We start from the raw sequence: 24,069 nt of genomic DNA on the forward strand, positions 1-24,069 counted from the left end.
GCAACGCTTAGGGAAGCTTGGGGAAGCATGAATGACAAAGAGTCCTGCAACACAGCTGTGTGAAAAGCCGCCGACGCAGTTGCAGAAGCATGCGCCGGCCTTAAGGTTGGGTTCACACCGGACGCGGAAGCGACGCCAAAGCGTGGCGTAAGCGCAGCGCCAAGCCTTAAAAAACAGCTGGCTCCCATCCACTCCCATGTTAAACCTTTCTGGTGGTCACACCGGATGCTGAAGCCAAGGCTGCCTAGCGCCGTGTTTATTTTTTTCGCTTGACGCGAGCATATCGCGCCAGGAAACACACTGAAAAATGATTTTAAACGATATCGATGACATATTTTATATGATATAAATGATCAAATATGGATCCCCTACTTTGTATTCACCTTCTGTTGTCCAGGAGTTTTAATTTTACCACTTTTATCAACCACATTATTAAATGTGCCCCTCTGCCCATCCACTACAGCCACACAAGCAGTCCTAAAGATAAAAAGAGAGAGAGAGAGAGAGAGAGAGGGAGGGGGGGGGGGGGGCTACGTATTCTCCACATAGGCTTGAGTGGAGAATACGTAATTTACCCTCGACACCCGACATTTAACAGAGCAAACAGCGGAGAAGTTCTTCAACATGGATGACTTTAAATTAATAATTGAAGTGGAGAAGTACAGTGAGTTGTATGATCCTCGGAACATGTTGTATAAAGACAATAATAAAAAAGACAGATGTTGGGATGCTGTTGATTAATGTTGGAGCAACAAGTGAGTATATGCTTTAATACTACTGGATCAACGGGTGCTATTATTAGCGCTGCCCGGCACTAATAATAATAATATAAAGTGGCCCGCTCGGGATTAGCGCTTACGCCACGCTTCAGCGTCCGGTGTGAACCCGGCGTAAGAGTGAGAGAACACCAGAGAATAACTGTGTGGGGGATGAAGGGTTTGAGCATCACTAAGTCACAGCTCACACCAGGTGACCAACATCCATCCTGAGTTATCCAATCACAAGTGGTCGATGCTACAATACAGATCTGAATGTGTTTAAACGCATCCTGAGATGTGAGACTCTTTGTTTGTATAATGATGAGACACTGGACTGAAATACAATCAATACATTTTATTTGCACACTGTAACAGACAACAATTATTCAAGGCATAAAATTCATTATAATATATTAAAAGTATTAAAATTTAGTAAAATGTAGTAAAAATAGTATTAAAAAAATTTAAACCTTTAAATGTATAAAAAAGTAGTAAAGAGTATTAAAACAATATTTGTTCAATGTATATTGAAAAACACCTACAAAATAGGGCTACATTGTAGCACTGGCGGGCCCTCGATACAATGATCGATGACCAAGCGCACGTCTCCGCGTTGCCTGCGTTTGGCGCGGCAAGGATAAATGTTTCACTTCCTGCGTCCGTCACGCGATGTCGATTCTTGCCTGCTAATTGCTCATTACGGTCCACCCTATCAATTGCACATCACACTCTGAAGATTTTATGTAAATCGAGTGATAGTTGTAAAACAAAGCTTACTTCCTGTTTCCAGTAGGTGGCGCAATCACTATTATTACATACAGATATACAGATCTGTTCAAGTAGGTGCTCTGATGTAGCGTGAGCAATTATGTGTCAATTGGACAATGTTACCATAACTTAATTTTCACACTGATCAGTAGGTGGCGCTTTGACCCTGAACTAATATAAATATATGGATGTATTCAGGTCAGAATTGTGATCATAGGTCAGTAGTTCGGAGCCGGTTGGATAATGAGGAGTGGATTTAGAAAGTACTTCCTGTTTCATGGCGAATCAGTCGGTGGCGCTATGACAATGAGGAAATATTGACAGATAGAGCTGTTCAGGCTTGGACTCTGATCATGTGAAAGAAGTTTGGTAGTGAAAGGACAACATCGTGTTCTTTTGCGAAGGATGATCCTTTTCCGCACATCAATGTTTACACGGTTTGAGGAAATGTCACAATTCTGACCATGGTCCAATGACTTGACTGAGCTCTTTTGAGCTGTATATTGTAAAGCAGCCAGGAGCAGTTCATCAAAGTATAAAACATGTCACTTCCTGTAGCCAGCAGTGGGCGCTGTGATTTCAAGTAATAATTTCTGTGTAGATGTCATCAGGCCGGGACTCTTACATGTCTAGTTTGGTCTTGATTGGACAATATGTGTCCGATATACAGAATCTCGTGTTTTGATGGCGTTTAATCAAACTTTGACATCACGCCACGGTCATACGGTGTGACGAAAAATCGATCTTTAAATCAGTTTTTATCTCCATCTTGTTGTGAGGACACTCATCTCAATTTAAAGTTGATCTAATGAAAGCCCTGGGACAAGTACTTCAAAGTAAAAATGTAGAATGTGGCCAAAATGGCCACTAAATGGAAAATGGCGGGCTTCCTGTAGCGTTTTTCACAATGCCCCTTGCGACTTTTTTTTATAACTGGTCACGATCTGCAGGTCAGACCCTTTGGAGACTTCCTCAGTGGTGACATCATCTCTGATGGCCGACCAGATCGAGGTAGCGCTTGAGTGGATCTGCAGGTCAGACCCTTTGGAGAGTTCCTCACTGGTGTCCTCATCTCTGATGGGCGACCAGACCGAGGTATCTCTGGGGTTGCTCTTCAGGTCAGACCCTTTGGAGACTTCCTAACTGGTGTCCTCATCTCTGATGGGCGACCAGACCGAGTTATCTCTGGGGTTGATCTGCAGGTCAGACCCTTTGGAGACTTCCTCAGTGGTGACATCATCTCTGATGGCCGACCAGGCCGAGGTATCTCTGGGGTTGCTCTTCAGGTCAGACCCTTTGGAGACTTCCTCACTGGTGTCATCATCTCTGATGGCCGACCAGACCGCGGTATCTCTGGGGTTGCTCTTCAGGTCAGACCCTTTGGAGACTTCCTCACTGGTGTCATCATCTCCGATGGTCAACCAGACCGAGGTATCTCTGGGGTTGATCATCAGGTCAGACACTTTGGAGACTTCCTCACTGGTGTCATAATCTCAAATGGGCGACCAGACCCAGGTAGTGCTGGAGTGGATCTGCAGGTCAGACCCTTTGGAGAGTTCCTCACTGGTGTCATCATCTCTGATGGCCGACCAGACCAAGGTATCTCTGGGGCTGCTCTTCAGGTCAGACCCTTTGGAGAGTTCCTCAATGGTGTCATAAAATCTGATGGGCGACCAGACCCAGGTAGCGCTGGAGTTGAACTGCAGGTCAGACCCTTTGTAGAGTTCCTCACTGGTGTCATTTAAGGTGGGCAAGCAGATGGTGTGGGACACTATTGTCTTGTCAGAACACCAGGAAAGTTCACTGGTGGCACTTGGGGAGTCTAGAGCCTCCACAGAATCCGAGAAATCTTGGTCCATGGAGCCAGAGTAGCCGCTGTCTGAGGTTGAACAGTGGACGCTGTCCTCAGTGGGGCAGACCCTCATTGCTTCTTGGCAGGTGGTCCGACTGGATGAAGGAAGACAATCAATTAGTAAATCAGTCACTGTCAATTAATTCAAACCATCGGTCCATCCAACCTGATGTGTTTAGTTCCAGTGTGAAAGGACACGTGGGCACTTACTAGTCTCTGCTGTGGAAGTCCTCCCTCAGGTGGCTCATGGAGATGAAGGGCAGCTTCAGAGCTTGACGAGGAGAGAGCCTCTCATCCCCGTCGAGATGCAGCAGCCCCTCCAGCAGAGACACAAAGGCCATGCGGTCTTCCATCTCAGCCGCCCCCAATTTTGGATGGATCTGGATTTGAAAACAGGCTTCAGGTCAGATGATCCAGCTCCCGATTGACAGATAAATAACTGGTGCAGATCCAGTCTTTACTTGTTCAACACTTGAGTGAGTACTCACATGAATCAGGCCGTTCAGGGAGTTCAGCTGCCGGATGAAGCTCTCCTTTTCCTCTGTTTTCACGTTATTAACAGCATTGTATTCGTCTGCAGTCTGAAGGAACAAAAATAAATAAAGATGAGAACAAGGAAGTATGATTTAAACATGCTCCATTAAAATTCTCAAACATACAAGAACATGTTTACTCTACCATCAGTCTCCATGATGGACTGTCTTCACCCTCCTCTTCGATGAAGAACTGCTCGCTGTACCAGCCAGCATCGAGCAGGTGGTGCTGCGGCAGGCCCAGCACTGTCACCATGTCCTTCATCTGCAGACAGAATACACATCATGAGAATCACATCCACTTGCATTTTCTATGAATATGAATAAAAAATCCAATTGGTTATGTGATAAATACCATTTGATATTCGCACTTAAAGGTGAACGGGTTTCGAGCCAGGTACAGGAACGCCAGTACGCACCTGATCCCCCACACATCGACGGCCTCGGAGAATGGAAGACCCAGAGAGATCTCTGGAGCCCTGAGAAGGAGAGACATGAGCCACAGATGAAAAATCTGTTGGAACATTTCAGGGCAGAGAAAATAACGTTGCTTAACAGATGCTGTGCAGGATGAACTCACCTGTACCCACACGGCTGGATCTTCATCCCCCGCCGGACTTTGGACGTCATCATGGCTAAGCCAAAGTCAATTAACTTCACCCTGAGTGGCTGATCCTTCATGTTCACGAACATAACGTTGTCTGGTTTTATGTCCGTGTGCAGGACCCAGAGACCATTCAGGGCATCTAAGGCCACAAAGAGCTGCAGGGATACAAAGAATACACAACATTTAGAATTATTTCTTCAATGTGCTATTGTTGGGTGTTGGGTTTAGGTTTCGGGGATCTCTAACAGAGGAGTTCTGATTTCATAATGCATTGATTGCTGCTACATACCTGCTTGGCAACTGGGCGGATCTCATGAAGAGGATGGTGCTCCCACTCTCGCTGCTTTAGCAGGTCATAGAGACTTATGTCCAGCCGCTCAAACACCAAACAGGTCTGACCCAGGTGCTGGAATACTTCATGGAACTTGACCATGTTGTTGAGATCAGCATCCAGTTCACTGATGACTTTCAGCATGTTTGCCTGAAGAGAGAAGAGGAGACGTGATAAGACAACACTATCAACAGTTTGTGAGCAGCAACAGGCTCTGATGGAGCAGACAACACCTGAGCACAGGAATATAAACCAAGACTTCAGTATCCTGCCTCATGCTCAGCCTCCCGGGCGGACCCGGTGTCCTTCATGATTTTCAAAGCCACAATCTCTCTGGTCCTGAGGTTCATGGACGAGACGATTGTTCCGAAGCCGCCTTCCCCTAAAAAGTCCAGGACCGAATAGGAAGAACAGCTGCTGTGGATTGTGAGGCAGTCCTGAGCGTCAGGTGCTGTCAGTGAAACTGTGGAGAGAGATAGTGGAGACAGAATATGTGACGTGGGTGTTTTCAGTGTGAGAGATTCATTCAGACAACACAATATGAAATAACGCACAACAGGAGTCACATGTCTTTGCATTTCTCTAGTTGTCATTTTAAGACCATGTGAAGACTAAAAATTTGACCGACATTGTGTTGATTTCCTGATGACTTAAGTTATTTATTTTTTCAGTAAACAGATCAGACAAGATAATGTTGATGCTGAAGATAAAACCTCATTGGCCTCAGGTCACAAACAATGAGTTGATCTGTCTTGGGCATGAAGTCAGTGCAGAAAGTGACACACAAGCTGATGTTGTACAAAAGCTTCTTCTGCTAGCATGGCTGCTCTGTTTTCAGAGTCTTACCTGAGGCAGCAGAAGAGTCTTCTAGAGTTCTCCACGATGACATGATGTCCAGTATTTGCAGGTCAGTAACGAGCAGCTGAGAATCCATTTGTAATCCAGAGACTACTTGCTTGTGGGTATCTCTCCAACCATCAAAGGTGAACTGAGTCCTTTCCATCAAAACTCTCCTTTCCATTAAAATATCTGCCTCTCAAAGGACCTAACAACATGATGTCCTTTGACATCGAAGGACCTCACAACATGTGACAACAGGTTTTTCTTTTAGTAACTCAAATTTGAATCAACTTTATTGGTCCCCGGTGGACAAAACAAACATATACATCATTTAAAAACATAAAACAGCAACTTGTTTGAAATGTTTCAAATAATAACATTTTAACAGTGTGTGAACGTGTTTTTGTGGTTGTCGCAGATTATTTGGAACATGACGTTGCTGTGTGTGTGTGTGTTTGTGTGTGTGTGTGTTGAGACAATATGCTTAGCATTCATTAGGCTAATCTCCCATCTAACATCTGCTTATCGATCAGGTGAATGAGGCTCAGTGTTGTTGCTTAATGTGATTTAGCACCCTTGAAAGTTTTGTTCAAACAAACTAGATGATTGTTAATATTTGTCAATGTAATGGTGACAACAGACGTCCAGTACGCTTATGAGTCTAAATAGATTCTACATGTGAATAGACAGAATCTGGGTTTGCATTCCATCCCATTTAAGCCGGTAAACATTCTTTTAATAGAGATTAGTCAAAATATTCTCTGGAAGTAAAAACATCTACAAAAGTATCACTGTTTGTGTTTAATGTCAAGAAACTATGTGTAATAAGAGGAACTAGTCGGACTGTAAACTGTGTACATCCAACAGAAGATGGAGTCTTGGCCCGGGTATAAGCTGTCTACACCGGTAGCCCCAAAATATTGACTGTTGCCCCCGGACTCTGATTTATCATCAGGTGATAGCTGATGGGCTCCGAGATCGGTATCAGACGGCAGCGCCAAACCATCTATAGGGTCACTGATATAGGAGGAGTTGCTGAAATTGTCAGTACTTTCAATTACCAACACATGCACAGGCTAAAAAACTAACTGAATGAGGTTTATGATGAAAATACTAATGACTAAACAGTCATTAAAGTCAGCCTGGTGAGTCCGAGCGCAGTAGCTGTGTTCATTTGAGACATGCCTCCTGTGTTGTGTTGTTGAGTAAAGGAGACATTTCCAGAGGTTTTAATGCTTTGTAGCCGGTGGCAAAAGATCCGAGCAGCGAGGATGTCTCAGCTTGCCTCTCTTTGTTGTGTGCCAGCCAGTGCATCCATAGTTTATCTGCATTAGTATTACTCTCCATTGCCAACAAACTGTTAATGACAAAGCATACAGATCAAACCCCTCTATGGCAGCCGGTTCTGACCTCAGAGACATATTCTGCAATTGTAGATAACGGCTGAACTGTCATAGCTTGAAAAAAAATTTGTTTAGATCTCAATATAGTATTAGAATAACATATGATGTAAACCGTAGTCTTTGTAAAAATTACTAGCGGTGTGAAAGTTCTCCTTGATGAAAGGTAAATTCTCAGATGGCTAGAAATACCGACGTCATTCAGTTTTTAGTAAAAGTATCAGTACAACAGTAATGTACATTTCTCCCAGTAAATCTTCAGTCTTCAGCCTCACTTTGATACTTTCCTATTATCACCTCTTAATATCTCCACCTCCACCAGGGACTCAAAATACTTACAAATACTGATCTGAACGTATCCATATTAACCCCCCTGACTATTAACAGGGAGGATTGTGAAACAATGTAGCAAACATCAATAAAAACCATCAAATCTCGAGTGTCAGGCTGTTTCACATGTTTGTAATACATGCACTGCTGACATGTAGCTGTCAGCCTGAAGCTATTGTCCATACGCAGTCCTCATATCAAACCTAGTAGCTGCAGGGCAGCCGTCGAGTTGAAAGAAGCAAACATGATCTGCAAGTTCCCAGTTTCATCGTGGAGACGAGGAAAATTATATCCTGTCCACTCTCGACAGCCCCTGCTAAAATGTTATAATAATATCATCATGTAGAGGCCCAACAGTGATGCTATGTTTCCTTTAAGCAAAACAGCATTTCTCGTGAATCGTCAAATCAGCAGGTATATAACAAGGAATATCTTATTATCTGATGGCAGTAAAATTAAGACCGGGATTTATGTGTTTTCAGATTAACACATCAATAAGCCTTATAGGAAATGTCTCATTAATTAGTCATCCCTTAATTGGCCCTGAATGTCATTAGCGCACCGTGTGTGTTAACCCACGCGTTCATTACAACATTACTGTGCGATCCAGATCTGCATGGACGAGCTGGATTAGTTTTACTCCTGTAGCCACTTCTGTGTGTGTGTGTGTGTATGTGTGTGTGTGTGTGTGTGTGTGTGTGTGTGTGTGTGTGTGTGTGTGTGTGTGTGTGTGTGTGTGTGTGTGTGTGTGTGTGTGTGTGAGAATAATATGACGCCCATGCTGATGCACGGAGCTGGTTCTGCTTTGATCAATGGTGCTTGGCACTGGGGTAAAGGAGGGGGGGGGGGTGCTGGAGGTGAGGTTGGGGGTTGAGGAGGGGGTCTGAACCTCCCCCTGGCGGTGATGAAGACGAATGAGCTAACAAGACATGACGGAATTGCTTTTGCAAAGAGGGGGGCTGAATGCTGTATTGTGATATTCTGTTGAGGGCGGTTAAAAGGGGCAGGTTGATTTATCGTTCCAGCTGCAGATAGCCACCGCTTTACCTCCCCTCCCTCTTTATTTATTCACAGAGACCCTTCCTCCTTTAATTACAGCCCCAGCCTCCTCCATACTCTCATCCATGTCCTTATCAGAGGAGTCATACCACACATCACACACATGTTCACGATGGCAGATGGCATCAGTTTACAAAAGACACAGGCTGAGGGGAGTACAGGTTTTAGGGGGGGAATTTGTACCCAAAATGTCACAGCATGTTGATTTTGCATTCTAAAACCACCTTATGGTCATGAAAACAGGGAGGAAATGCATAAATTGGTGAGACTAATGAAGCCAGGGAGCTGAAGGTCAAAGAAGCATCTATGAAAAAAAGCATGGTATGGATGAAATGGAGGAGGGGAGGAAAATGGGCCGATTAAGATATGTACATAATGGGGAAGAGGGATGGGGGATGACAAATGGAGAAATAGAGCAATCCTCAGGGAGAGGAGGAGGGGGTAAAGACATGTTAAATGGTGTAGGAGGCCTGAGAGTGTAAGGTGGAGCCCACCGGTCCAGTCTGATGAATTCATGGAAGGTCTTGAAGGAGGAGATAAAAAAATCTGAAAAGTTGGACTTGCAGTTTACTAATCTGATAAAAACACACTTATTGTCTCGTTGGGCCAATTACAGATTAGTTTGTTTGTTCTAAAATGAATATGGATCATCTCAGTACACAAGACCAATACCCCTGCAACAGTAAGTGGGCAAATTGCTGTGTAGGTCTACATTAGTGATTCTCTGGAGCGAAAAATAAGAGATGGAAGAGGGGTGGGGGTTTGTCAGTGAGGGGGGCCACCTCACCCCCACACAATTTATCACTGCGTTGCTATCCGCTTTCTAAAATATCAGCCTATTAAAACATTCATTGAGCTGATTAAACTGCAATAAAATCCAACAAAATTTGCACTGACACTTTCAGTGCATGATTGATTAGCCAGGCTCTGCATGTGCGGCTCCAGCACTGATAAACACAGGGGCAGATGCTGCTGCCACCTGTTGGCTGACTGAGAGCTGACGGTGAAGGGTTCAGTGAGGGTTTTCAATCTGAGAGAGAGAGAGAGAGAGAGAGAGAGAGAGAGAGAGAGAGAGAGAGAGAGAGAGAGAGAGAGAGAGAGAGAGAGAGAGAGAGAGAGAGAGAGCAGCAGAGTACAGAAATCATACTGTAATGTAGTTAAGAGATATAGTTGAGTATATAAAGAATAACACAGTGGTTTAATCTCATGTAAATAATACAAACTGTTTCTCATTAATCTGAAAAGGCTGTCTCCATTCATTTATTATTAAAGACTTATTATTATAAGACTAAAAATCAAGCTAGAACCAGGGTTTTTGTGGTCTTTTTATTTTTAATACATACTTAAACAAGTGGTGGATTACTAGAAACAATAAACTAATCGATTCATTATTTGTTTTTTCAATTTAAAAGAGTCCTGAATATGATCACTCTGACTTACTGTTGTAGTTTCCAAGATTCTCAGTCACAATTATCTGTTCGAGCTACAGCCTGCGTCTCTACTGGGGTGTGAGAATATGTGAAATAAATGACTAATAATAATAAAAAATGGGGAATTAAGCCCCTTTTGAACATGTTGACTAGATAAATATATGTAGAAACAAATTGTTTCATAGGTTGAAAGAGAGATACAGACTGTAGAGAGTGTTAAGAAAGAAAGAAGGGAAGAAATAAGTGAAATAAGAAGTGGAACATTTTTTATTTGTTTATTAGGCCGCCTCATATTTCTGACTGTCAGATTCAAATTGAAATTATACATGAAAACCATTGTGCAATCCGTGAGAATTGTGTAACCGGTCAACCTGTCCCTGCAGAACGACCCCAATCTTCCTCTACTTGGTGTGGTCTAATTACTTACCGCCCGCTGTGAATCAGATTATTGCAGAATGTGAGCGATCAGATTGTAACAATATCCACAGTGGATAGTGAGGTGGAAGTGTTTTGTTTGGAACTGTTGTTGTATTGATCCATGTGGTTTATTACAGGCTGTGTGAATGTTAACACTGTGCAGGGAAGAAAGGGGGGTGGGATTACCTGGAAATGCTGGTATCGATCGGGGTTTGCCTCGGGAGAGAGCTGGTCTCCCCCCCCACCAGGGGTGGCTACGCATGTGTTGGAAGGAGTCTACACAAAGAGCCAGACCACAACCATCACCTGAGACTGTGTGTGTGTCTGTGACAAAAGGATTTTTTTTTTTAAAGTCCTCTCTCAATATCATGATACGATTGTTTCTGTGCGCTCCTGTACCCTGTTTGTTTCTCTGTGGAACATTTTGAGTTCTGGATGTTAAAATGTATTAGGACCTTTTCTCAGGCCCCTGCTTGAAAATGACGTGCCTTAAAATGAAATGTGTATATCTTTACAATTACAGGGGTCTATATGAAGGATCTTGGTATCTACATAAAGGAAACACTTTCAGCAGAAGTGTAAATGAAGAAGGAACACAAAATAAATTTAAGACTGAATACACCCTTTAAATCATGCAGATGAATACTATAACCTCCAGGAATCCATGGCGCAACGACTGAATATTAAATGTACCAAATTTTATTCTGATAAAGTGAAGTAGAGCAAATTTGGAGATATTATAGTGGATATGTTTAAGAGTCCTCTCCAAAAAGCTGTTTTGGCTCATTTGAGATTTTTCACCATAAATCCGATCTATTTTTACTTATATGTCACTATATATATATTAATTTCTTCTAAATAGAACTGTTTGGAGGACTTACATCTATGAGTGTGTGAAATTTGGTGCAGCTTGATTGAATTCAAGGCAACTGTTGGGCCTTGGTGGAGGTATGCGCTTCACTGAGTTTCTTTTTAGTTTATGAAAGTCCATCCAGTGTCACGACAGTGTTTAAAAAATCCTCTGGTTTTCTTTTAATTAGTAATTAATTATTATCTTCTAATTTTCAAGTTAATATAAACTGACTGATCTGTGCTTATTTAGACTTTGGTCTCTTCTGTCTAAGTCTTCCCTGTAGTTAATAACTGCAAATATAAATCAACCTGAGCTTTAAATGTGAACCCATTTAAATAACAGTATCATTGTCCAGTAAAATACGCCATAATTGAAATGACAAACAACTGTTTCATAGTTTTCTTATTTTCTCCACCCATTGCAACCCTTTTTACCTTTTTCTCATTTGGGTTTATGTTTAGTTATAGGAAATGTAAAGGAATTAAGCAGCTTAGATGGTGTTAGCGTATTTTTTTGAGTATACATTTCAAAATATTTATTATACAGCCAAATTTGATTCATATTCACATTACACGTGATGCTTGGACAACTACCCAGTGCAACAGACTCTGATCCTAAGGCATGTTGTATCTGATTACCCACCATGCATTTACACTTTCGCTCATTACACAATGAAGTGTTGGGATATCAAAGCTATTAATACAGATCAGACCCCGAGAGGATGTGGGCCCCGGCCTTCCCCTCAGCCCAGTGTGTTCTCACTGTCACGCTGCTGCTGGTCTGTCTGCTGGTCTGGCTCAGAAGGAAAACTCAAGGTGCAGGTAACTGCTGTGGATATGTGTGTATTTGTGATGGGCCCATTCGGTCTCTGTTTCAGTCAGTGGCTTTTCTTTACATTGGTATCAGCATCACTTTTGGAAACTTTTGAAATGTAATATTTTATCAATTATGTCATGAAGGCCGGCTATGTATTTATCAGGTAATAAATTACACAAGCATGACATGTTTTGGCATTCAGTCCAATAGGGGATGACTGTGCAGTTTCACAGTAATGGCGGTGCAGAATGGGAGGGGGCTCTGTTGTTTTATAGATAGCAGCTCTGTGTCTATGTTCAGACATCTTGAGTCTATTTAAAGACGCCTCCAATAGGCTGCGCCCAAGAGATGAGCCTTTTTCTCTCACTGAATCTTTATTTCTCATCTTTAAACAATTTCCATAGCCTTCAATATAAATAAATCTAATTCTTAACCATGACTCTTACTTTTCTATTTCATTGGCCACAGTATCAATATTAAGCTTTATTTCTAATTAATATGCAGAGAAAATACAAGAATGCTGATCATTAATGTTTTCACTTGCAAAATGGACAGAAGAGACAGAGCTGAGGAATAATGCTGCAGCAGCATCTTTTTTTAGGGTTTATCATGTGAGTGAGCAGCTGCCTTGTACACTGCACAGTGAGTGATGGAGCTTTGTTTTCTACAGAAACAGCTGATGGTGTCATGTGGAGCATATGTATGGTACAGCTGAGGTCTTACCACAGTCTGTATTATCCTGTATCATTCTACCTGCTCAGGTGGTGATGACCTGTCAGCGTCTGAGAGCAAGATGTCCTGCAGCTCTGATCCAGCAGTGGGCGCTGGTAAGCCAAATTGAAATGAAAGGACTGTCTCCATCAGTGTACAGTAGTGACGAATGAAGACCTGAAATCCAGCTGCAGTAGCAGTAACTGCTTTTCCGATATGCAGTGAATAACATGACAACAGCATCTCTAATGTTCCACAAAACTTGAATGTTAAAAGTATTTTCCAATAAGACAAAGAACCCGAACAACTGAACAGGGACAGCACAGAGAAAATAACATCAGTGTCCTGGAGAATTCAGTCCAGAATTTGTGGCGTATAACTTGAGCTGCAGCAGTTACACACATTGGCCACATTCTTCAACTTTTTTTACTTAATATACATGATAAATATATTGCTTATATTTGTATCTTTTATATTTGTGTGCGGATTAATGGGAAATAATACATCGACATTCAGAGTTGTAGAAGATGAAATATGTAAAATGACAAAGAGCATGAATGGTGAATAATAATAGATGAATACTTTTAATAGGCACTGCATACGTGCGTGTGTGTGTGTGTGTGTGTATGTGTGTGTGTGTGTGTGCGCGCAACTATGTGTGCCTCAGTGTCTGCCAAGAGGATAGTTGAGCTGGACACCCACTGCCCTTATTTTCCATAACAGGCAGACTGTGTGTTAGAGGTTGAGGCTTCTTGTGCTCCACACGGTCAAGCAGGGTGGCAGGGATTTTTACACTCAAGGCCTCTTTCCCTCAGCCAACTTCAAGTCCGGCACCATGGCACAACCAGCTCCCGTTCACCCCACCAAGATGGGAGAGGGTCGGGCAATTGCCGTGCTGACCTCGGGAGGCGATGCCCAGGGTGAGTGGAGGATTTCTGGTGTGGCATGGTGAGTGTGGAGTGTCATGGCCGGACGTGTCTGTTGTTTGTTTGATACAGCAGGTGGTTGAGAGGATTTGGTGAGTAATCAATAACTCTACAGGAGTGTTTTATGAGAGATAATAAGTAGTATCTAAGTTGTAACATGAGAGAAGGCCAAGAAAGGCCTAGAAATAGACAAGAGTCGAAAATGTCGATGTCTTTTCATTGATTGCCTTAGACACAGGCTATAGCCCACACAGTGTGTCAGCTTAGTTTGTCAACAGCTTAAAACTTGTTTAAAGTATGATATAGCTTGTAATAAAATCTCCTTATTTACGAGAAAAGTCTTACTAGCTAGGTACCCATTTGAAATCTTAGCATAACTTATCGAAAAGGGCAGCACAACCGCCCTCATTCCAAGCTGCTTGGACCACAGCGTGAGACAGATGCTCCTCTGACCTTTAACTTGACGAGGACCATATCTCCACGGCGACCTTTGGGATGTGTCAGTGACCCCACACCAGCCTGTAGTGTGAATGTGTGAAACAGTGACCGCTCCATCTGCCTGTTTCTCTACCTATCTTAACTTTAGGAGACCTTAGTGGAGTTGTGTGCATGCCAAACTTATAAACAGGCTAACCCTCCCCCTTCTTCCTTTTCACCTTTAATTTTCATAATCACAGCCTTGCCTTTTTAGTCAACTTGATATCTCCCTTGATTTAGTCTTTAACTTTCTGTGTCTCCTTCCCTCCCTCCTGTCTCTCTCACACTGTATCTGTTGTGAGGGCTAATTTTAGTGTGACCTTTCTGTCATGTGTTTGTAAAGTGGAGAGGTAGTGAGTGAGCAGGCTGCCCTTATTCCACCTTCCTCTCCTCTCCTCCTTTAAACTGTAAGCGGAGATGCTCTTGGCACACCTAATCTATCCAAATCATGTCCTTTAAGTACCCCCCCCCCCCCCCCCCAGGGAAGAGGCCAAGTTGCCTTTCCTGAAAAACAATTGACACCACAACAATACAGTCATAATCATCAATCTTTGCCTTACGTGTGTTGTTGTTGTTGTTGTTGTTGCACCATCATCAGCCTTTTTTAAAGTAACAAAATACTAATGTAAGTCAATGATCGAGAGTTGTGCAACATCTGTGCAGCATGTTAAAGCTTTGAAGGAATCTCAAAATAACTCACTCAAACTAAATGCTACATTGTTTTAGCTGCAGCACAAAAAAAAAAACATTTTTAATATAAAAAAACAACCAAAGGTTTTTGCAGTAATATAAAACTCAAAACATCTACATGCAATAACTATTATTTTGACCATATTTTTTGAATCACCTGGTTTTGTCACTTCCACCTTTGTTTCAATCCTATCATAACATGTATATGTGATTACTATGTGCATGCACTTTGCCTACAGGTATGAATGCAGCTGTACGAGCCACAGTTCGAGTTGGACTTTACACTGGCGCAAAGGTTTATTTTGTCCATGAGGTATTATTTTTTAATATAATTGTTATTCTTTTAATATAATTGTGCACAATATCAGAATAAATACAACAGGCGGTATGTCTCTGTCTATTCATTGTGGTGCTAAAGTGCTGTCTTCAAATGTCCATCAAATAAGTTATTCAATTTACAATTAATTGAAGCAAAAACGACCACAACTCTGGATCTGGTATCAGTAAATGCTCCACACTTTAGTTTGAGGAATTACTTAAAAATTAAATGTAATTTGATCAACAAATCCAGGTAGCATCATCCCATTGCCAAACTATCACAAAATCCCATTTCATACATACACTGAACTGAAATAGTGTGTCACAGGATAAATATTTCTTCTTCCATCAATGCCCTTTCAAATTGTTGATTTTGTGTTGTGTGCTTGTTTGTTGCCAGGGTTACCAGGGTCTGGTGGATGGAGGTGACAATATCCGCCTTGCTACCTGGGAGAGTGTGTCGATGATGCTGCAGCTGGTGAGAACAAGCATGAGGATGCAAAAGCATATTTACAAAACAGCATTGTTCTTATTGAGACGGTTTTTCCGATCACTGCCTAAACTATATTAAGTGGGATGGATGTGTGTGTAACTTTAGCAACTCTGGCCTCTACTTCACAGCTCTGTAGGTCAAGTGGTCATTTAAATGTCAAGGGTTCATTAAATAGCAAGACTGACTGCATCTTAGCCATGAGCACTAGGGTTACATGACCTTACCCCTTGTCCTTATATGCCTCCTGATGAATCATGTCTGGGAATGAAACCTTTTCTCCTTGCCCGACCTCAGGGAGGGACTGTGATTGGTAGTGCCCGCTGCCAGGATTTCCGCACCAAGGAGGGTCGCACCAAGGCTGCCTGCAACTTAGTCAAGCTGGGCATCACCAACCTGTGTGTGATTGGTGGCGATGGCAGTCTGACGGGCGCCAACCAGTTCAGAACAGAGTGGAGTGAGATGCTGGCCAATCTGGTCAAAGCTGGTGAGAGTCATGGCCATGAAGTACACCAATCTAAACAAGACAACCTATGTATACAACAGAAACTAGAATGTCATTCAGTAGAGCATATCCCAACGCCAAGGCCTAACAGTCCCCTTAAATTCAATCAAGCTGTACCAAATTGCACACACTCAGCATTCTCCCAAGTGTAGCTCATTCCCAGCATAGTCTATTGCATCATTATGGTTGAGGCTCAGGGGTGGCCTCTTCTAAATTTGTTATGATTGGATCAGTGGATCAATTCCCCTTTAATCACAGATTACTTTTAAAAATATAAAATAGTACGTGAACATGTAACACCTGTAAATGTACCTGAATATAAATCTACAGCAGAGTTAAGTACAAATACATGAAGATGTACTTGAGTACAGTAACAAAGAAGTGTACTTTGTTACATCACACCACTGCTTGCAATGTTAAAGAAAGTTGTTTTAAAAAAAGTCATACAGATCTCACACCAAAATATACTGTCGCCTCCTTTGACCAAGTTTCATGGAAATTGCCTCCGTAGTTTATGCAGAATCCGACAAACCAACCAAAGAGCAGAGTTGACACCATAACCAAGTGCTCTGCCACATCTGCTGTTTAATTTAAACCTGTTGGTGAAATAATGCATTTAATCTTCTCTCAGGTAAGATCACAGCCAACGAGGCCAAGTGTTCCTCTCACCTCAACATCGTCGGCATGGTGGGCTCCATTGACAATGACTTCTGTGGCACCGACATGACCATTGGCACGGACTCTGCCCTGCATCGCATCATAGAGATAGTGGATGCCATCACCACCACAGCACAGAGGTACTAATGTGACTGTAGAAGTTTGTTCACTCACGTGATTGACAGACCTGCTGTGGCAGTTTAAGATCGTTGACTTGAAATGTGTCATTCTGCAGTCACCAGAGGACTTTCATCCTGGAGGTGATGGGCAGACACTGTGGGTGAGTACAGCCTGTGTGCATGTTGTGTGACACGGGGAGGAAGTGGCCACCAATGTGTAAAGTGCTGGTTGTACACTGCATACAAAAAACTGTTGGGACTCTGGTACACAGGAAACTCTCGAGGGATATCTGGTGAAATAAACCAGGGTGCAGCGGACAAAGTGAGAATGTAAAACAAAGACACACAATATAGCTGTCTTCTAAGTAAAACAGTAAATAACAGAAAAAAAAATTAAAATAAAAGGAAATTGCAACTTTAACCCCAAAACTCAAATTGAAACCTTAAATCCAAACAAGTTTTATTTTCAAACAGTAAGTCTCCAATCTGTTTATTCTATAGCTCCTCTCAGGGGCAGAAACCCTTTCTGAGGGTGAAATAGTTAATGTTCCTCTTCTTCACATTCTACAGACACGCTAGTTGCTCTATGAGGAAGTCCCATAGTGTATTGGTTTTACTTTGACACACAACACTTTGAGCTAAATGCTGAGAGTTTATCTTATCATAAAATAGTTTTGCAGGTTTTATCTTCGGTATCATTGATCAATACACAGGAAAATGTGGGTGTTTGTGCGATAACTGGTCCTGAAAGTCTTTTCCAAATAAAAACCACTTATGTGTAATCCTGATAGCAAACCAATATTCCACAAACACAGATGAAAACCCCATTGGCAGATGATATACAGTGCCTTGCATAAGTATTCACCCCCCTTGGACTTTTTCCCATTATGTACTGTTACTAACTGGAATTCAAATAGACTTAAATAAACTTTTTCCCGTTTGATCAACAAAACATGCATAGTACTTTGGAGGTGCAAAATAAATTTTATTGTGACACAAACAATAATGAGAACAAAAAAGTTGACATCTGTTGGGTGCATAAGTATTCACCCCCCTGTGTCAATACTTGGTAGAACCCCCTTTCGCTGCAATTACAGCTGCAAGTCTTTTGGGGTATGTCTCTACCAGCTTTGCACATCTAGAGATGGAAAGGTTTGTCCATTCTTCTTGGCAAAAAAGATGAAGCTCAGTCAGATTGGATGGAGACCGTCTGTGAACCGCAATCTTCAAGTCTTGCCATAGATTCTCTATTGGATTGAGGTCTGGGCTTTGACTGGGCCATTTTAAGACATTAACATTCTTTAATCCAAACCATTCCTTTGTAGCTCTGGCTGTATGTTTAGGGTCATTGTCCTGCTGGAAGATGAACCTCCGCCCCAGTCTCAAGTCTTTTGCAGACTGCATCAGATTTTCTTCAAGGATTTCCCTGTATTTGGCTCCATCCATCTTTCCCTCTATTCTGACCAGTTTCCCTGTTCCTGCTGAAGAGAAGCATCCCCACTGCATGATGCTACCACCACCATGTTTCACTGTTGGGATGGTGTGCTCAGGGTGATGGGCAGTGTTGTGTTTTCGCCACACATAGCGTTTTGCATTGAGGCCAAAAAGTTCAATTTTGGTCTCATCTGACCAGAGCACCTTCTTCCACATGTTTGCTGTGTCTCCCACATGGCTTCTGGCAAACTCCAAACGGGATTTTTTATGGATCCCTTTCAACAATGGCTTTCTTCTTGCCACTCTTCCATAAAGGCCAGATTTGTGGAGTAGACGACTAATAGTTGTCCTGTGGACAGATTCTCCCACCTCAGCTGTAGATCTCTGCAACTCCTCCAGAGTAACCATGGACCTCCTGGTTGCTTCTCTGATTAATTTTCTCCTTGTCCGACTCTTCAGTTTGGGTGGACGGCCTCCTCTTGGTAGGTTTGCGGTTGTGCCATATTCTTTCCATTTTCTTATGATGGATTTTATGGTGCTCAGAGAGATGTTCAAAGCTCTGGATATTTTTTTATAACCTAACCCTGCTTCATATTTCTCCACAACTTTATCCCTGACCTGTTTGGTGAGCTCCTTGGTCTTCATGATGCTGTTTGTTCAGTAATGATCTCCAACAAACTCTGAGTCCGTCACAGAACAGGTGTATTTATACTGAGATTAAATTGCAGACAGGTGGACCCTATTTACTAATTATGTGACTTGCAAATGTGACTTGTGAATGCAATTGGTCGCACCAGATCTTTGTTAGGGGTTTCACAGTAAAGGGGGTGAATACATATGCACTCAACACTTTTCAGATTTTTATTTGTAAATAATTGTGAAATCCATGTAATATTTCCCCCCACTTCCAAATGATGCACTATTTTGTGTTGGTCCATTACATAAACTCACGAGGAAATAAATTTTAATCTGTGGTTATACCATGACAAAATGTAGAAAAGTCCAAAGGGGGTGAATACTTATGCAAGGCACTGTATATATATATATAGAACACCATTATGATGCACATCATGGTGAAGCAGCTTATTTGACCTAAATCTAATTGTAATATGCTGTGTAAAAAATGACCCAAGATCACATTAAATAGTTTAAAAGGTTATTAATCAAAGTCTAATTTTCAAAAATCATTTACCGCCCGTCTGATGACCTTTTACCCGCAGTTACCTGGCTTTAGTGACAGCTCTGGCCTGTGGCGCTGACTGGGTGTTCATCCCTGAGATGCCTCCAGATGATGGATGGGAGGAGCATCTCTGCAGGAGACTGACAGAAGTACACATCTTATCCTGCATCATCCTCAGAGACTGACTTTAATCTGGCTTTTTTTTAAGTCTGCATGTTGATTTTAAAGCTGTTCTATGTCGCTCTCAGCAAAGAGGTCGCGGCTCCCGTTTGAACGTCATCATTGTGGCAGAGGGAGCGATGGACCGCAGTGGAGAGCCTATTACCTGTGAGCTTGTCAAACAGGTGAGTGAAGACAGTGCTCCAACATACTAGCAGATAGGATAGACTCGTGTAATGAGAGGAAGGCTGCTCATAAATGATCTGTCTTTCCAGCTGGTAGCAAAGAAACTTGGCTTTGACACCCGGACGACCATCCTGGGGCACGTTCAAAGAGGTGGAACCCCCTCCGCCTTTGACAGGATCTTGGTAATACCTAATTTTTCTCATAAATAAACTCAGCAGTGGGTCCCATCTCTGTTCCATAAACCAAACATACATCTATGAGCTTGTCTGAGTGCCAACGTGCTCTCTCTCTCATGCCTTGACATCTTCCAGGCGAGCAGGATGGGAGTAGAGGCCGTGATGGCTCTGCTGGAGGCCACACCCGACACTCCTGCATGTGTGGTCAGCTTGTCTGGGAACATGGCTGTCAGGCTGCCTCTCATGGAGTGTGTGCAAGTGGTGAGTCCATTATTTGTCCATACTGTACACAAAAAAACCTGCTTCTTCGGTTTATACAAAATTAGCTAAATTATTAACATATGTTTAGTATTTTGCTAAACTCTGTTTCCTTTTTGTCTTGTGATCCACTTCAGACTAAAGACGTCACCGTAGCCATGTCCGAGGGGAGGTTTGACGATGCTGTGAAGCTCAGGGGAAAGTGAGTTATGCAGGGCTGTGTTATCATTTCAAATTCTCATGTGTTGCATTGAGTTCTCACATGTCTCTACATTTCTCACCTGTTACAACAGGAGCTTTGAAAACAACTGGAACACTTACAAAATGTTGGCTCACCTGCACCCCCCAGACACAAAGGTGAGGAACTGCAGTTGTGTCATGTACATAAACTGTCTCTGAGTCAGAAAATCAATACTTTTGTTTTGACAAGTGTCTCTGCAAATCTGACCGTGGCAGAGTAATATCAACATCGCCATCTTGAACGTGGGAGCTCCGTGTGCTGGGATGAACGCTGCCGTCCGTTCAGCTGTCAGGATCGGCCTTCTGCAGGGCCACCAGATGTTGGCAGTGCACGAAGGTTTCGATGGCTTGGCTCATGGCATGGTAAATTCTAGTTACGCACACATACATAAACAAGAAAGCTTTTACTCTCACGATAAACAGCTTTACCCTGTTGGTGCATGTCTACACAATTGGAAGAGACTGATCCGCTGTCTCTGCTCAGATTGAGCCCATTGGTTGGGCTGGAGTGGGAGGATGGACAGGAAAGGGGGGCTCCAATCTGGGAACTAAGAGGTGAGACTTCGATTACATTACACGTTTCTGGTTTTTTTTTTTTAAATGTACATTGACTTTTATTTTAACGTAACATGGAGCAGGTTATTCAGTGTGTTTCCCTTTCATAAAGATCCCTGCCACACGAGTTCATGGAGGAGATCAGTCTGAGCATCACGAAGTTCAACATTCATGCTCTAATCATTATTGGAGGCTTTGAGGTGAGCAGCAAGTATATGGAGGTTTTGCTTGTGTATTGACACGAGTAAAGTCAGTACACACAAATGCAACATGTAAAACATAAGATGAAAGTCACTTGTACTCATTTTGTCCTTTGTTCCCCATCAGGCGTTTGTTGGAGGTCTGGAGATGGTGCAGGCTCGAGAGAAGTATGAGGAGCTGTGCATTCCCCTTGTCGTCGTTCCTGCTACTGTCTCCAACAATGTTCCTGGATCTGATTTCAGTGTCGGAGCTGACACTGCCCTCAACACAATAACCATGGTAAAACTCTTAAACACAAAAACTTAACAATCTAACCCCAGATTATACAAGTCCTGCTCACGACAATCTATGCATCTTCTCTCTGTTTCTTCTCTCTTTGTTCTCTTTCTCCTTTTCAGACATGTGACAGGATCAAACAATCGGCTGCCGGCACCAAGAGGAGAGTGTTTATAGTTGAGACTATGGGAGGATACTGTGGCTACCTGGCAACCATGGCTGGCCTGTCATCTGGGGCTGACGCTGCCTACATCTATGAGGAGCCTTTCAACATCCGTGAACTAGAGGTCTGAGTTTATGAATGCATAAAAGGAAGTACCTCTGTGAGGGATGCATGGAGGGATGGATGGACGGATGGACATTCTAAACTCTGTGGTCTAACAGCTGGTTGGTTTGTAGGTGAACGTGGATCATCTGGTGGAGAAGATGAAAACCACGGTGAAGAGAGGACTGATTCTTAGGTTTGCATCATTTCTGGTCAGAACAGAGTTAACTTTCAACTCACAGTGGCTTTGCACCTCAGTCAATATCCTCCTTGTGTTTCAGAAATGAGAAAAGCAACGCTAACTACACCACAGATTTTATCTTCAACCTGTACTCAGAGGAGGGCAAGGGTGTGTTCGACTGCAGAAAGAATGTACTTGGACATATGCAGCAGGTACGTGTGTGTACAGAACAGGTCTTTTTTCTGTTTGTGTTGTCACAGACTCATTATTTTAATTCAATAATCACACAATTATAAGAAAAAGCTTTTTGTTTTCAGGGTGGAACGCCTAGTCCTTTCGACAGGAATTTTGCCACAAAGATGGGCATCAAGTCTGTTCTTTGGTTGACTGACAAGCTGAAGGAATGCTACAGACATGGTGAGGACTTCATGTTAGTAAAACACAATGTTGTCTACTTCTGGTGCACTCACCCCTTGCGCTTCCTGAATTGACATGGTTTTGTTCTCAATCTCAACCCTCCAGGTCGCATCTTTGCCAACTCTTCAGATTCAGCTTGTGTGCTGGGCATGAGGAAGAGAAGTTTGGTCTTCCAGCCTCTGACAGAACTTAAAGATGACACTGACTTTGAGTAAGACCTTCTTTTAGTCCATTCTGTTTATGTTCATGTCACTTCTCTATCTCTTGATGTGAAATCGGTCAAAAATGACTTCACTTCAAATATTGTACTTAAATCATCCGACACATCTTGAGGACTTCACTCTTGTTGTTATCATGCTCCTTGCTCTGACACATGTTTGTGTTTTTGTTGTTGTTGTTGTTTTTAATCTGCAGACATCGTCTTCCAAAGACACAGTGGTGGTTAAAGCTGAGGCCCATCCTGAAAATTCTGGCCCATTACAAGATCGACCTTGACATCTCTGAGAAGACTGCGATGGAACATGTCATTAAGAAGAGAGGCCTAGCTCCTTAGAAGCCTTTATTGTCGACCTGACGTCACCCGTCTGATTTATTTTTGAAGCAACCCTGTCTTTGAAAAGTGAGATATGAATAAAGACAAGCAGGTCTCACAATAAACACTCAAAAGTCACACCCATTATTTGTATTTGCTTCATTAGAGCAGCTTTTTGAACACCTTGAAAACCTGTGGTCCGGTGCTTTTGGGTGAATATTGAAATATTGTACTTTTGCTAATGTATTTGCTAATTTGTATTGTAACTTATTTGGTAGATTCACATTAATAACACAAAAAAATCTACAAATTATTATGATAAATATGTTTGAAACAATGAATTGTGATGCATTGTTACAGGTCATCCTGGATTCAAATTCACGATAAACAGCAGTGGAGCTAATATTATGCCTTAATCTGTACCTATCTACCCATCTATCTATCTATCTATAATAAGATTAAAATGGACCCTACCTTATAGCAGTAACATAAAATTATGCTGCATCACTGATAATCAACATATTAACATAATCTGAAATGGGTCATTCTGTAACCTTGGCCATTTTTTTTATTTGAGCATATACTCACTTGTTGCTCCAACATTAAGCAAGAGCGTCCCAGCATGTGTCTTTTTTGGCGTTGTCTTTATACAACATGTGCCGAGGATCATACAACTCACTGTACTTCTCAACTTCAATTATTAATTTAATGTCATCCATGTTGAAGAACTTCTCCGCTGTTTGCTCCGTTAAATGTCGGGTGTCGAGGGTAAATTACGTATTCTCCACTCAAGCCTATGTGGAGAATACGTAGCCCCCCTCTCTCTTTTTCTTTATCACTGCTTGTGTGGCTGTAGTGGATGGGCAGAGGTGGATATTTAATAATGTGGTTGGTAAAAGTGGTAAAATTAAAACTCCAAGACAACAGAAGGTGAATGTAAAGTATGGGATGCATATTTGATAGTTTATATCATATAAAATATAGTTTAAAATCATTTTCCAGTGTGTCTCCTGTCGCGATACGCTCGCGTCAAGCGGGAAAAATAGACTCCACGCCGAAACGATCGCTTCACGGCGCCGCGCCGCGTCCGGTGTGAACCCGGCGTAATTCTTACTTGAATTT

The 24,069-nt window shown here is 42.3% G+C and overlaps 1 protein-coding gene across 1 annotated transcript; it reads left to right on the forward strand.

Moving 5' to 3' along the window:
• Nucleotides 1-13,442: 13,442 nt before the first annotated feature.
• pfkmb (phosphofructokinase, muscle b) lies at nucleotides 13,443-23,126 on the forward strand. The gene is made up of 22 exons (XM_053441500.1): nucleotides 13,443-13,625; nucleotides 15,038-15,111; nucleotides 15,517-15,594; nucleotides 15,904-16,093; nucleotides 16,743-16,908; nucleotides 17,004-17,048; nucleotides 19,542-19,650; nucleotides 19,750-19,845; nucleotides 19,936-20,028; nucleotides 20,158-20,283; nucleotides 20,418-20,482; nucleotides 20,574-20,637; nucleotides 20,737-20,883; nucleotides 21,005-21,075; nucleotides 21,188-21,275; nucleotides 21,403-21,555; nucleotides 21,675-21,839; nucleotides 21,952-22,013; nucleotides 22,099-22,210; nucleotides 22,316-22,415; nucleotides 22,521-22,626; nucleotides 22,830-23,126. The coding sequence occupies exons 1-22, from the start codon at nucleotides 13,541-13,543 to the stop codon at nucleotides 22,966-22,968; spliced, it is 2,334 nt and encodes a 777-aa protein (XP_053297475.1). The 5' UTR covers nucleotides 13,443-13,540; the 3' UTR covers nucleotides 22,969-23,126.
• Nucleotides 23,127-24,069: the final 943 nt, after the last annotated feature.

The sequence above is a fragment of the Pleuronectes platessa genome, chromosome 2 (assembly GCF_947347685.1).
Source record: "Pleuronectes platessa chromosome 2, fPlePla1.1, whole genome shotgun sequence".
NCBI classification, from domain to species: domain Eukaryota; kingdom Metazoa; phylum Chordata; class Actinopteri; order Pleuronectiformes; family Pleuronectidae; genus Pleuronectes; species Pleuronectes platessa.